Below are 16309 nucleotides of genomic sequence, written 5' to 3'. Positions count from 1 at the left end.
TCTGGAAATTTAAACTTTGGGAGGGTCCTTGAGCTCCTGCTTCATAACGAACTCTGCGCCCTCTAGTGACCAAATGCAAAGACACCTTTGAAGATATTTTCATGGTGGGAGAGATGGAAAAGAAAAGAAAAAGAAAAAAAAAAAAGAAAAATGAAAAATAAATAAATAAATAAAAAGTATATATAAAATACTTCTTTTTTTTTATGTGTACCATAATAATAATTCAGCTATATATGCTTAAAGTTTCTTGTTGATACTCTTTGTAGTATCAGAATGCTAATGTGGTTTGCAATGCATAATGCATTAATGCATATTGATTCCTTGTACTGACTTTCTTTTACACCCTGAATAATATTTTGTAAACAAAAAGAAAATAGCTTATAGGGTTACAAGGAAGTGTCTGTGTTCCAAAGTGGTTAAAACTTTAAGGTCTAACTTTAAGGCTTACATGTTCATCAATAAAAAGGAGGTTTTAAGCAAATATACTATGTTGTACAGTGCATTAGATACTGTGCAACCAGAGATGCCAGTAATCACTAGTATGCAAGTAAATGCTTCTGTACAACATCAATACATACAATACAAAAATACATAGTGCAAATTACACCCAGCATACAGAACAAAAGAAGTGTTACTGTACAGTGTATACATACAGAACAAGAACAGATACTGAGAATTACGCCTAGTGTACAAAACAAGAAAAGAAGAACTGTGCAATATCACTACACATTGAATAATAAAGATACTGATAATTACACTAAAAAAGGGATAGGTCATTCAGGAAGCAAGAGGAAAGTGACGTTGTACAAAGTCCATATGTATACAATAAATATTGCACAATCACTGTGTAATTACTGCTAAGTCAAGATATGTATAAAATAGTATTTATATACAAAATGCATTTAGCAGTTTATGTAATACTACTCTGAAGTATATATGAAGATGAATCTAACAAACTTGAGTGTTTTGAGGTTAAGAAAACTGCAAATTGCCTGAACCTCTCTGTAGATTAAAATGTTAAGGGCATTATAAACCGTCCTACCTGCACTTTGTGCTTTTTGCCTGCATAAGATGTGCATTGATCATGAAATTTCATGGTGTTGTTTTTTTGCCCTATATGCACAATCTATAGTAGAGTAGATCTTCACATTCCAGTGTCAGAACTTTCTCTTTGTGTTCAAAAATGAGGCATGCAGTATGGCACTACACTGGTTAATGCATGACCTCTGTTTGCAGTCTAAGAACTGACACTTTCTGTGATGAAACTATATATACCACAATCCCTGTGTAAGGGGGGGGGGGGGGTAGTGTACGTGTTGCAGTAGGTGGATGACACCTCCTCCATCTGTTCCCTATTAACTCGCTGGGCGCCAAGTGTGGGTCACATAGTAGACTTACCCCGGGGTGGGTTCTTTGGTATACACCAGGCAATGAATGGGGGTCACTCATCCTAACACAGGGGTAACATCTTGCTCGAAGGCATGCTCACCAATGCCCAGGATTAGGTGAGGGCTACAGCCATGTGAAAGTCAAACATTAGGTCAGTCCCCCTATCTCAGAGATGAGCCTCTTGTGTAGTGTTGCATGCGGAATTCCTCCAGAAGATGTTGTCTCTTATACTACACACTTGAACAGGTGTATGTGTTGCATTAGGAGGGACATGCAGAGCCTATGCCCACTCCACCAGTCAGTGTACCTCTGTTACTGCACTCCCAGTAACAGAATGGGGTCCCGCCGAGGACATAGTGTGGACCTCATTTATGCTTCAATTAACCCTTCTCGTTCCTTAACAAGTGACAAGGTATTAGATTTCTGTTACGTTAGTCCACTATCAGTGACTGGCGGAGACAGACAGGTAGGGAGGGAGAAATCGGACACCCTCGCTACTGGAGAACCTGTCACCTATTGCGGTACCATGCCAACAACCAGTTGCTGTTCTTCTTTCTGGTTACTCTTAGCAACCTTTTGCTTTAGTTATGATCCCCAGACCCCAATGTGCTAATTTAGAGAGATAGAGAGATAGCCAGAGACCCCACATGCACCCCTTGAGTAACTTCAGACCAGGCTTTGAGTAGAGTAAATAACTTTACTGAACACTTTGCAGAACATGTACTGTACAACATGCAGCAAGGTCCTTTCCCTAACTAAACTTATTTGTGGCTGCCCCAGGTTACCTGTATGGGTGTAGCATTCCTGGGTAGTCCAAACTGGCAACAGCTTGAGCAAATGGTTTCGTGTCCTTGGGAGTATTCTGATGGGTGGGCATTCCAACAAGCTTCTTAGGACATAAGGATGATCAGTAAGTGCTACTTACATATTTCATGCTGTGGCGATGCGTAGGTAAAGTCCAAATGATTTTCATCCCCACCAGTCCTATTTCCTCTGTGCATCCATCCACCTTTCTGTAGCCCATCCTGCCTCCAACTCTCTGTGTCCTATCCTGCACTCATGCTTTCTGCTTCATCCTGTCCCCCCATCCAACTCTGTTCCTTTCCAGCCCTACATCAAGTCTGTGTGCCCCATATTCTTACCCCTCCTCTATACTCTGTTCACTATGATGCTTCTACTTCCATCTCTCTGTGTACTATCCTGCTTCCACACCAACTCCCTTTGCACCATCTCGCCCCTCCACTCCAATTCTCTGTGCCACATCCTGCTCCTCTCACTTTAATTCTCTCTACCCTACCATTCTCTCTAACTCTTTGTTCCTATGTTGCATACTATCTCACTCTCTTTAGCTCTTCCTACTCTCTTTACCCCTTCCTTCTCCCCCTTCAACTTCCTGTGCCCCATGCTACCTCCCGCACAAACTCCTTGTGACCTATTCTGCCCCCAATAAAGTATTCACCCCTGTAATCCCAATGCTTCAATTCTTTGCACCCCATTCTACCTCATTCCTCAATTTTCTGTACCCCATGCTACCCCCTCCTCAAACTCTCTATGCCCCATTCTGCCTTTTCCTCTATCTCCCACACCAACTCCCTATGCCCCATATTTATCCTACTCCAACTATCTGTTTCTGTGCCCCATCATGTCCCCTACTCCAACTTTATGTTCCTCATAATGCTCCCTCCTCCAACTCTCTGTGCCCCATTCTGCTTTTACTAACTCTCTGTACCCCAACTTACTCTCTCCTCTTACTCTCTGTGCACATCTTTTCCTGCCTCAACTCCCCGTGCCCCATCTGGCCTCTGTGCTCCATCCTGTCCTCCAATCCAACTCTCTGTGCCCCAACCTGCCCTTCATTATAACTCTCTGTGTCCCAACCTGTCCTCTTCTCCATCTCTTTGTGCCATACCCTCCCCTCCACTCCAATTCTATGTGCCCCATCCCTCCTTGCTTCAACTCTCTGTGTCCCATACTGCCCCCGCTTTTACGCTCTTTTTCCCATACTTTTGACCACTCCTACAACGCTCTGTGCCCCATCCTTTGCCCCTCAAATTATTTTTCCCATCCTAACCACAACCTACAATCTCTGTACCCCATCCTGACACTATATCATCCCTCCCTCCTCCCAACTATCTCAGCACCCCCCTTCCTGCACCCTACATCAACTTTATGCAGATTTTCTTCTCTTTACTCTTTCAGTCTCTCACACACCTCCGCTTAGTATTTATGACTTGTAAAAATGAAAAGAAATGGGCAGGTAGACTACTGGCAGTGCATTTAGAGTAGAAGACTGTACTTATCCCCTTCAACATAAGCATTTAGACAGTGGGGACCTCAGAGAAATCTGGGAGATACAAACTGGCTGCTGCTGAGGGAGAGAGAGAGAGTACTTTAAATCAGGGGACACCTAAGAATTATGGGTGAATTGGCAAGGCTGTAATTATTTCTATGTATACACACACACACCATATAATAAAATTAAAAGATGTGTATATATACATGTGTGCTGAACAAAGCAGCTTTTGTAAATAATCAATATTTCTTTCTTAGTTAAGCACATTTCCTTGGGACGTGTACAGTTGTTAAAGCCTACAAAGGAAGCTACGACATTTGGTGGATTGATGAATAACTAGGAAGGCCGCTAAACAGATTTATATCAGACTACCAGTGGAACTTTAGTCATAGGAGGGTGTGACTGTGTACATTAAGATTAAAACAGAAAAGACAGAATTCAGTCTTGGGATTTATCAGAATGGTCTAGCCATCAGTGGAGAATAACTTTATTTTTCTTATTTTTCGAATGGCCAAATTATAGTTGAGATATCCCTCAAATGATAGGAATCACGCACACATCAAAGAAATAGGAAATTCTTTTTTCATTGTTTCAGAAAACCCAGAAGTCATCCTTCGTCATCTAAAGGGGTTTTTGGTATGATCTTGCCAATCTATTGTTGATTTCCAATTAAATATAATTTTCAACTTTACTGCTGGAATGTTTTGGAAACCTAAAGCTACTACTTAAAGCGGGCAGAAATTATGTACAGTATTCTCTGCACAGTTGCTCTGTTAATCATTGGCGATGGTCTCTTTTTACACACATATGGCCAGGTAAGTTATTATTTCCTCTTATTTTTCAATGAGTGAGTTAAGCAGAAATAGAGTTACATGATTATCCTACATATTCCATTAAAATGTATGAATAGACAGAATAATTTGGCAACAGAAATACATCTTAACCGAGAAACAAAGTATTTTTGATAAAGTAAATATAGTAGTATAATGTGCTTTTCGTCTCATGGACAGATATTTAAGGTGGCTCAATGGTCACACGCTGTTTTCTTGATAATTTTGGATGGGGTGGGAGACTGGGAAAGGGTTAGGACCCCGTCAAGTCTTATTGCTGTCTGTGTGCCCAATGGGCAGTTTGACCCTCTCTGCTTGTTCTGGTGATATTGGAAAATCTATCATTTTTAAGTTGTTAAAGCAACAGACGGTAGGCTGAAATGTTTTCCATCATCCATGGAGTTTATTTACTAAATCTATAGAGGGAAAAATGAGTCACAATTCTGCAGAGAAACCATTCAGCTTCTAACCTCAGCATCTTTCATTAGGCTTTATTCTGGAAGCTGATTGCTTTTTCTGCAGAATTTTGACTCATTTTGCCCTCTCTAGCTTTAGTAAATAAACCCTCATATTAGAGATTTTCATTCACTTCCTGTTGTGTCTCCAGGACAGGATATAAACATAGATAGTATAAAATTCCCAAAAACAGGGATTTTAACTGCACTACTTCTGAGGCTACTTTAAATGAATTTGGTCCTTCGTAAATTCGATGCTGATGTAGCTACACATTGGCAACTGCCTAAAATTGTTTAGAAATGAAGATCAATCAAAGTATACATGTTCCTGTTAGGTTTCAAGTTGGTCTATGTAATCTTAGTTTAGAAATGAATAATATACAGTCAAAAAAATCAAAATGGATAAAAAGAAGGAAAGGGGTGAATGAATAAAAATAAAGGAACAAAAATCTTGAAACAAAGAGTGAGCATAAAGCCCTGTACACACTATGAGAAAATCGGAATAAAAATTCTGCACGAGACACAATCGTTTGATTTTTGTATAGTGTGTACACAACATTCGACATCCGATTCCGACTTTGTAAACTAAACTTTCTTTTTTTTTTTTCAATCAATAATTTTTATTGAGTTTCAAACTAAACTTTCTGAAGGAACAAACTCCAAAATGTTTCTCGTACCTGAACAGAACCAACGGTTTTCATTTAATGTGTACCGTTTTCGTACAATTTTTGTACAAGAAATATCAGATACAAAAGACTGCGCATGATTACAAACAACAAATAACAAAAAATAAGCCCTTCCTATGGGAATTTTTCGTAGATTATTTCTATCCTCGGATATGACATGCTGTGAAACATTGAGGAAAACCAGCCTGATTTTCTTATAGTGTGTACCCCACTTTGAGGGATCCCAGTTCTAAGTTGTCAGAGACATGTCGATCGAAGCAAACCAATCACATAATAAAACGAATTAAAGTAATGGCGCTTTTCCACTGCATGGAACCGAACGGTTCGGCTCGCTTTTGTGCTTTTCCACTGCTGGTACCGCATGGTACGGTGTAGGAACGGTTCGGTACGGAACGGTACGGTGGCGCTTTTCCACTGCATGGAACCGAACGGTACGGCTCTCAAAAACAGTACCACCTCGATTGTGGTTCCAAGAGGTACCATCCCCGGTACCATATCCCACAATCCTTTGCATGCAGTCACTACTAGCCACTGATTGGTCAGAGAATCGTTGTTATCCCACCCACTTAACCTTAGTACTACTTTAGTGGAAAAGCAAACCATACCGTACCGTACCGAACCGTTCCAACACTGTACCATGTGGTACCAGCAGTGGAAAAGCAAACCGGGCCAAGCAGGGCCGAGTAGAGCCGAGCCGGTAATTGCAATGGAAAAGTGCCATAAGTAAATTTTGAAAACAGGCCCTGCTAAGTGCACCTGCAGTAACTCTAATAACTTGAAATCCTAAACCCTGAATCACAGCATGCAAATGCAAATTCAGCTCTGACTTCCTGGTTAACAAAAAGTCAGAGCTGAAATAGGCCTGAATTCATTGCATATTGCTACACAGATTCTAATAATTTCTATCCACACTGCATTATTGGGTGCTGCAGTTGTGCCTAAGCATCTACTTTGTAAAATTGGATCAAAAATGGCTATAAATGGCTATAAAGGCATCAGTAGGAGCTTTATGAGGGACTGTACAGCTCTTCTGGGAAACTTTAACCACTTTAAGATCAGGCCTTTTCCTGACATTTGTTGTTTTCATGTAAGAATCTGTGTTTTTTGCTAGAAAATTACTTAGAACCCCCAAACATTATATATATATATATATATATATATATATATATATATATATATATATATTTATTTTTTTTAGCAGAGACCCTAGAAAATAAAATGGTGGTCGTTTCAATATTTTATGTCACACTGTATTTACCCAGCGGTCTTTCAAACACAATTTTTTTTGAAAAAACACACTTTAATGAACTAAAAAAAAAAAAAAACTGTAAAGTTAGCGCAATTTTATTGTATAATGTAAAAGAGGATGTTACCCAGAGTAAATAGATACCTAAGGATAGGTTCACACTGAGGCCAGTTTAAAATCGTGCAAGTTTAGCTGAACGATTCAATTGCACGATTTCAAACCAGCATTTTCAGTCCAACTTCAAGGTGATTTCATAGACATCTGTGTGGGTTCATGCACAGATGCCTATTGTAATCACCCCCCAAAGTTGCCAAATGTAGTAGTACAGTTGGCGTCGCACCGATTCAGACGGTGCCATTGCCAGCAATTGGCACAGATGTGACATGCGATTTGACGTATCAAATCGCATGTCGATATAGACCAATGTGAACGTGGGCTAACATGTCATGCTTTAAAAATGCACACGCTCGTGGAACGGCGACAAACTACGGTACCTAAAAATCTCAATCGGTGATGCTTTAAATTTTTTTACAGGTTACCTGTTTAGAGTTACAGAGGAGGTCTAGTGCAATAATTATTGCTCTCGCTCTAATGAGCATGGCGATACCTTACATGTGTGATTTGAACACCTTGTACATATGCGGAAGCTACACACAGTATCTCACAAAAGTGAGTACACCCCTCACATTTTTGTAAATATTTTTTTCTATCTTTTTATGTGACAACACTGAAGAAATTACACTTTGCTACAATGTCAAGTAGTGAGTGTACAGCTTGTATAAAAGTGTAAATTTGCTGTCCCCTCAAAATAACTCAACACAGTCATTAATGTATAAACCGCTGGCAACAAAAGTGAGTACACCCCTATGTGAAAATGTCCAAATTGGGCCCAAAGTGTCAATATTTTAAAAATAAGTGCCATTATTTCTCTAGCGCTCATTGACAGACGTAGTCCTCGGTGATACACCACCTTCGGGTTATGTTGCCTCCACAGGAGCAGGACTAGACAGGAAATTAAAAAGCTCTGGCCACACCCTAGGGGCAGTCCCAGAGGGTATATCCTCTCTCTCTCTGCCTCAGCAAATCAGTTATTTTCTGTCTAGTTAGGAGTAAGGACCTAGATACCTTGCTGGGATCTTAGGTCCTGGCAAGAATTTTTTCTTAAAGGATTTTTTAGACAGCTTTTTTTCTCCAGAGTTCCTGTGAGATCTTCAAGCAAGAAAGCTGAACTGGGCGACGGGCTGGATGTTGAGATCCGGTGGTCACCCCAGTTCAGCCTACGAGCGCGTGCAGGCCATAGCTCCGCGCTGGGTCGGCCGCGACAAAGTCCCATTAAAGGACTGTCCACGCGAGTTAAACGTCTCGCTGAAACGCCAAAGACCATGAGTCACGGCGTCCGTATCGGTCGACAGCCCTCCCGCCCCGGTGGAGAGGGGTACTGTCAGGAGTTGGTGCCCGCCTGGTTCCGGTATGGTGAGTAGTATGTTCCCCCTTTTCCCCTGACGGGTCTTGTGGTGAACGCGGGCCCCTCTCTGTATGGTAAGATAGAGTCCCTCTCTATCCTATAACATGACACAGATCCTCCTACTTTGAGTGTGATTTTATGTGCAAAAAGCCAGGAGGCTTGGTTTGGGAGCTAACAATCTAATTGTATACATGTTAAAAAGATGTAATCTGTGGCATTCTGGGAATCTTACGGTGTTAAGAATAAGCTACCTACCAGTCAGAAGCCACGGACATGTAGACTGCCTTCCTAATCAGATCTCCAGCTATTAGCAGGCCTCCCGAATGGCCATGCGGTCCGCCAGGGCCGGTACCGCCAACCACGCCATATCCCCATGCAGAGAGAGTGTTGTGTGCCCTGCAGCACACCGCTATTCAGTACAGGCCGCCGCCATTTTTTTTTTGCTGGATCGCACGAGCCGCCATTTTGGCGTAGCCTCGTGTCTCCAGCATGGGGGCGGCCATGTTTGAGGTGATCCAAACACCTCGTGGAGCTTGGGGGAGGCGCCGGAAGGCGTGCAGAGGGGCGGAGCCGCCTCCTTTCTTCCTGGGCAGCCAGCCAAAAGACTTCCTGTTTGTCAAGACAGCGCTGTAACCTGTTGCAGTTAAACTCTGAGCATCAAGTGGTGAGCCTGGGGGTCTATCTCTTTCTCTCTCTCGATCGATAGGGATCCCTAGCAGGTAACACTAAGGGGCTTTTGTGGCGCTGGGGGTCTGAAAAAAAAAAAAAAAAAAATGTTTTTTATTTTTGAATTATATTATCCAGGAAGTGACTGGAATTATCATGGACCCTGCCACACATATTCCCCCACCTGTTTCCCTCGAGGGGGCCACGGGACCCGCCGGTGCACAGAGTATAGAGTCATTTACAGCAATTTTGGAGTCTATGGTGGCTCGGGTGGAGGCGGCCTGTCAGGGACGGGGGTCAAGGAAGCGACCCCCGCCTACCCCTATACTATCTGACACCTCTGACTCAGATTCAGAGATAGTCACTGCAGTTGCAGGTTCCTCTGCAAGGGCTGTTATCCCAGGTAAAGCCCCCTCAGACAGTGAGGAGGACGCCTCTTCTCCTGCTATAATTCAGGAAGAAGCATTGGTGGACGCACTAGTTGTGGCAGTGCAGGAAACCTTAAAACTTGAGGCTTTACCGGCAGAGGCAACTGAAACAGAGATTCCTTTTGGTACTAATAAGCCCATCAAAACGGTGAAGGTTTTTCCTGTACCTAAATGTTTCGGTAATCAGATTAAAGGAGAATGGGAACATTCTAAACGTACCTTTACTATTTCCAAGCGTATTGCTAGACGCTATCCGTTTGAGGAATCCATCATTAAGAAATGGACGGTACCACCAGTGGTGGATCCACCTATTTCCAGGCTGAATAAAGCCACGGTTATTCCAGTGGAGGACACTTCGTCCTTTAAGGATCCGGTGGATCGAAAGATGGAAGCAGAGTCCCGCACCATCTTCTCTCTGATAGGGTCAGCATTTAGACCAGTAATTGTTATTGGTCTAGTTTCCAAGACACTTACGGAATGGGCGAAAATGGTACGCCAAGATCTTAGGGGAAAAGATATTCCCCAGGAGACATCTGATTTGATGGAACAGATTATACAAGGGCTACAGTTTATCTGTGACGCAGCCTTGGACACTACTCCCTTATTAGGGCATGCATCTAAGTCAGCGGTGATCCTCAGACGTGTGCTGTGGTTAAAATGCTGGTCAGCTGACCTAGGTTCCAAAAAGACCTTGACTAATCTCCCTTTTCAGGGGAATCGTCTATTTGGGGCCAACCTAGATGAAATCATTAAGGATGCCACTGGGGGCAAGAGCACTTTTTTGCCACAGGCTGCTAAAGCTAAGGGACCTCGCAACAAGCGAGGACCTTTCTTTACCGCCCATAAAGGGCGCCCGGCTGGTACTAGCGGGAAAGGCAAGACTCCTCCAGGAGGGTTCAAGAAGGGCTGGTCGGACAAGCAAAGGACCAACCCAGCCAAACCCGAAGCAAAGGAGTACACAGCCTGAAGGTGCGCCCCCACCCGGTTTCAGGGTGGGGGGACGTTTTCACCGGTATTCAGGACATTAGATCGAGCATCAACCACTACTACCGGTGCGATTCTTCCCTTCCAACATTTAAGTACTACAGGAAGCGGTAGTTACCGTTCCCTGAATAGATCTTTTCCTTTACCTTTTCCTAAGATTAGTCCCGATACCTCACAGGAATCGGATCTGGTTGACCAGATAGGCCAAGTAGCCTCTAGTCGGGTGACTTCGGTCCCTGAGGTTCAACCAGAAAAGATCACCTTTCCTGATAACAATCAGGTATCTGATAAATGTGTGGGAACAGAAAACGACCAGACTTTCTCGGATGGTCGGGGCCAGATACCTCTAGGGACGCCTGGTTCAGATTCTATCAGCGCCAGTGGTCCTAGAAATTCTAGGCTGGCCTCCTCAAGCCGGCCTGGCCGACTTGGACATGTTAGTCGTAGACGTTCCGTGGGAACTTCGTCTCAGGGAGTGTCTGTGGTCTCAAGGACCAATTTACCATCATGCTTTACAGTCGCTGGGTTTAATGGCCTGGCCATTGAGACCCAAGTACTGAAGGACAGAGGTTTGTCTACTTCAGTCATTCCTACCCTTATTAAAGCAAGGAAAGCGACTTCCAGCAAAGTCTATTATCACACATGGAAGACTTATATTGCGTGGTGCGAATCTTTAGGATTTCCTCCACGTACCTATTCGGTGACTCGAATATTGGCCTTTTTGCAACAAGGGGTTGAGCAGAAGCTAGCCTTGAGCACCATCAAGGGTCAAGTTTCAGCATTAGCAATCTTCTTTCAGAAGCCGTTAGCTACCAAGTCCTTGGTGCGGAATTTCATCCAGGGGGTGCGGCACCTGGCTCCACCAGTCCGCGCGCCCTTACCGCCCTGGGATCTTAATTTGGTTTTGTCGGTTCTACAGAAACCTCCCTTTGAAAACATCAGGGAGATTCCCTTGCTTACTTTATCCCAGAAGGTGGCCTTCTTGGTGGCTATTACTTCTGCTCGCAGGGTGTCAGAACTGGCTGCATTATCATGCCAGTCCCCATACCTAGTGATTCATAGGGATAAGGTAGTACTTCATCCTAAGCCATCTTTTCTTCCTAAGGTGGTTTCAGATTTTCATCTGAATAAAGATATTGTACTACCTTCCTTGTGTCCTCAGCCCAAGCATCATCGGGAACATGCGTTGCATTCCTTGGATGTGGTTCGGGCAATCAGAGTATACCTGAAAGCTACGGAATCATTCCGTAAGACGGATTCACTTTTTGTGATCACGGATGGCCCCAGAAAGGGTTTGCCTGCATCTGCCGCGACCATTGCCAAATGGATTAGACAAACGGTGGTACAGGCTTATTCTATTAAGGGTCAGAGTCCTCCGTTCCCTGTTAGGGCGCACTCCACTCGAGCGCTCAGTACTTCCTGGGCCTTTCGCCATCAGGCGTCAGTGGTCCAGGTATGTAAGGCGGCCACCTGGTCGTCGGTACATACCTTTACAAAATTCTATAAAATTGATGTGACGGCATCGGCGGATGCCTCATTTGGCCGCAAGGTTTTGCAGGCCGCAATTTGAGGAGACCGGTGGTCTACCTCGAGGGTTTTTTCTGTTTGAAAAAAAAAAAAAATGTTTTTCTCTTTTTTTGTTGAGTCTCATCATTAAGGATGAGCATTGTAAACTTCTAGTTGGCACCGGTTGGGCCTTCTAGATTGGGATTTGATTTCATTTTCCCACCCTTCATTTGTGATACTGCTCTGGGACGTCCCGAAGGTGGTGTATCACCGAGGACTACGTCTGTCAATGAGGGCTAGAGAAAAATGGATTTTTGTAAAATCTTACCGTAAAATTCTTTTCTCTTAGCTCATTGACAGACGTAGTCCCCGCCCCTCTGTTTTTTGAGTTGGGTTAAAATCTCTAAAGACTGCTTTTTCACATAACTGATTTGCTGAGGCAGAGAGAGAGAGGATATACCCTCTGGGACTGCCCCTAGGGTGTGGCCAGAGCTTTTTAATTTCCTGTCTAGTCCTGCTCCTGTGGAGGCAACATAACCCGAAGGTGGTGTATCACCGAGGACTACGTCTGTCAATGAGCTAAGAGAAAAGGATTTTACGGTAAGATTTTACAAAAATCCATTTTTTCCAGGACTGCCTTAACACTCTTGGGCATGGAGTTCACCAGAGCTTCACAGGTTGCCACTGGGGGCCCTCTTCTACACCTCCATGATGACATCACCGAGCTGTTGGATGTTAGAGACCTTGCTTTCCTCCCCCTTTTGTTTGAGGATGCCCCACAGATGTTCAATAGGGTTTAGGTCTGAAGTCATGCTTGGCCAGTCCATCATCTTTACCCTCCACTTCTTTAGCAAGGCAGTGGTCGTCTTGGAGGTGTGTTTGGGGTCATTATCGTGTTGGAATACTGCCCTGCGGCCCAGTCTCCGAAGGGAGGGGATAATGCTCTGCTTCAGTATGTCACAGTACATGTTGGCATTCATGGTTCCCTCAATAAACTGTAGCTCCCCAGTGCTGACAGCACTCATGCAGCCCCAGACCATGACACTCCCACCACCATGCTTGATTATAGGCAACAGACACTTGTCTTTGTACTCCTCACCTGGTTGCCGCCACACACGCTTGACACCATCTGAACCAAATAAGTTTGTTTTGGTCTCATCAGACCATAGGACATGGTTCCAGTAATCCGTGTCCTTAGTCTGCTTGTCTTCAGCAAACTGTTTTGAGGCTTTCTTGTGCATCATCTTCAGAAGAGTCTTCCTTCTGGGACAACAGACACGCAGACCAATTTGATGCAGTGTGCGGCGTATGGTCTGAGCACTGACAGGCTGACCCACCCCTTCAACCTCTGCAGCAATGCTGGCAGCACTCATGCATCTATTTCCCAAAGACAACCTTTGGATATGACGCTTAGCACGTGCACTTAAATTCTTTGGTCAACCACGGCGAGGCCTTCAGGGTCTAGGCAAACTTCTTATAGCCTAGGCCATCTTTATGCAGAGGATCAATTATTTTTTTCAGATCCTCAGACAGTTCTTTGTCATGAGGTGCCATGTTGAACTTCTAGTGACCAGTATGAGAGAGTGAGAGCGATAAAACCAAATTAAACACACCTGCTCCTCATTCACACCCGAGACCTTGTAACACTAATGAGTCACAGGACACTGGGGAGGGGAAATGGCTAATTGGGCCCTATTTGGACATTTTCGATTAAGGGTGTACTCACTTTTGTTGCCAGAGGTTTTTGACATTAATGGCTGTGTGTTGAGGTATTTTCATGGGACAGCAAATGTACACTGTTATACAAGCTATACACTCACTACTTTACATTGTATCAAAGTGTAATTTCTTCAGTGTTGTCACATGAAAAGATATAATAAAATATTTACAAAAATGTAAGGGGTGTATTCACTTTTGTGAGATAATGTATGTATATGTAGCAGGATTTCCAGGCATTGGGCCTGATGTGGGTCTGCCATGGTTACCGGAAACGCCAGCAGCCCCTTTAAGCTGAATACCCAAGTGAGAGATTTGAGTCAAAGACCAGTCTGGCATCTTTGGTCTGTTTTGTTTATTTTATATTGGGGATGTGAGAAGGGAATGAGTGGGATACTCCTATGGCTCAACTAGGTACAAATGGGACACTTTGACGCCAGCTGGATGCCAGCTGGATGCCGACCAACGCTTGCTGGCGCTTGAAAAAACACTGACTTGCTGAACTGTACTGGAACTTGACTTCTGACACTCTGGTTAGTTCAAAAGTCCCGACCACTGCTCCCTCCATTCTTTGCTGACTGAGGAAGCCTCTGTATACTGCTTCTGCAACTCTCAAAACTGTACACTGCACGCTGTACACTTTAACACTTCAGGGCCCAACCGCTGGCACCCCCTCTGTACTTCAGGGTCCTCTCACTAGACACCCCCTCTACACTTCAGGGTCCTCTCACTAGGCACCCCCTCTACACTTCAGGGTCCACACACTGGAACCCTCTTTACTCTTCAGGGTCAACACTGGCACCCCCTTTACACTTGCTCCTGCACCGGCTAGCTAGCTCCTGGATCCCCAAGACCTTCACCGGAGTGGTCCCCTCTCTCTAGGCAAACCCCCAGGGGGCAGTTTGCAGTACTCATGAACTGGGAATGCTTTCCTGAAACTGGACCCCTCTCAGCTCCACTGGTCCTCCGCACCGAATCCTCTCTGTAGCTCAGCTCAGCCTTCTGTCCCCTCTCACTAGGCAAGCTGCCTGGAACACCCGATTCCTCTGACAGGAGGAGAGACAGCTGTACTCTCCCTCCTGGTACTCTGCTTCCCGCCAAAGATGCTGCGTCATGTGCTCCCCTCAAACTTATACCCACTCCCAGAATGCTGTGCGGCAGAATCTGCCTTTCTGGGGTAGATACAGGCCTGAGTGTGCCATTGGCTGGGTTTCCTCCACTGCCAAATGAGAACCCTCTCATAGAGCCCAGTGGGGAGACTCCCCAGTCTCAACAGCCACACCTGGGAGACATGACAGCCCAGCTTAAAACCATGGCCCTGCTGTTAAGCAGACAAGGCCCACTATACTTTACCTAGCAATAGCAATACAATAATGTGCTGAAAACCCATACGAATAAGTCACTAGTAGCTTAATTCACTTAGACTGCTGAAAGTTGATCTGTGATTGGTTCTTATTGTTCTATACACCATTAAACTTCAATAGTCTGTATGACTGGTTTTATTTTAAATTGTGAATTCAATCATATGACCTGGAACAGAAAGCATGTAATATTAGAAAACAACAATTAACGCAGTGCCAGCATTTGGTTACAATCTGATCACAGAAAGAGCATTTTGTGAATGATTTTTCTTTCAATAAGATTCATGCTCAGATCTCCTGAATGTACATAATTAGATAATTGTTAGTACACCACCACAGGGTTGTACTGGGGGTGTACAGAGAGTACCATGTCCTAAATCCTATATAGAGAGGAATAAAACAAAGGAAGTTGTGGACTTTTTAGGCACCCAATAAAGTAAAAATACATATTTTTAATGAACTACACATACAATAAAAGATCATTAGTATAAACTCAGTTTATAAGTATGTTTTCAAAAAAGGCTTGGAAGTAGTTGTTTGGCATGGGTCAGGTAAGTCGACATGTTTTGCGAGTGATCGCTTCTTCAGGAGCTTGAATATAGATAAAAAATACATATGATAAGTATACACATATACATTAGACCAGAGTAACCAGAACCTTCAGGACCCCAGTGCAAGAAACCATGAAGGGCCCCCCGACAGGAGGGGGGCTGTGTAAGGAGGGGGGGCTTTATGACCGGAGGGGGGAAGTGTGACAGGAGGAAGGCAGTATGACAGGAGGGGAGGCAGTATGACAGGTGGAGGGCAGTATGACAGGAGTTGGGGCACTATGACAGAGGGGGGCATGTGACAGAAAGGGGGGGGGCAGTCTGACAGGAAAGGGGGTCATGTGACAGGAGGGGGACAGTGTGGGGCAGAGAATTCATTTGTAGACTCGGCCACTTACCCATCTGGAACAGCCAGGAGGAGTGGGAGCCGGTATCGGGGGAGACAGAGCTGAGAGGCGGCCCGATGACCCCTTGTCAACTTCAGTGGGTCAGGGAACCAGGCTGGATAGGAGGGGCTGCACTGTGGAGTGGCTTATAGATGAGATCCTCCTAGCTCCTGCAGCTACTAAAAGCTTGCTTCTCTTCCTCTCCCTCCCGCAGGCATTCAGCGGCTGCAAGAGCCAGGAGGATAAGGGATCGGTTCTTCTATAAGCTGCTTCACCACGCCCCCATCCTATCCAGGAGTTGATAAATCTGACAGGGGAGCCGCAGGGGCCCCCTGAAGCATGGGGCTGGG

The 16309-nt window shown here is 44.4% G+C and overlaps 1 protein-coding gene across 1 annotated transcript in view; it reads left to right on the top strand.

Moving 5' to 3' along the window:
* The first annotated feature begins 4094 nt into the window (after positions 1-4094).
* Positions 4095-16309, top strand: part of ROS1 (ROS proto-oncogene 1, receptor tyrosine kinase) — a 229385-nt gene continuing 217170 nt past the window's right edge. Inside the window, exon 1 of the mRNA XM_082249088.1 lies at positions 4095-4497. Coding sequence (XP_082105214.1) covers positions 4426-4497 — 72 coding nt within the window. The 5' untranslated portion in view covers positions 4095-4425. The remainder of the gene's footprint in view (positions 4498-16309) is intronic.

The sequence above is a fragment of the Pelophylax lessonae genome, assembly GCF_965119305.1.
Source record: "Pelophylax lessonae genome assembly, chromosome: 3".
Taxonomy (NCBI): Eukaryota; Metazoa; Chordata; class Amphibia; order Anura; family Ranidae; genus Pelophylax; species Pelophylax lessonae.
Note: the sequence above shows the minus strand (reverse complement) of the source record. Positions and strands in the feature narration are given on the sequence as shown.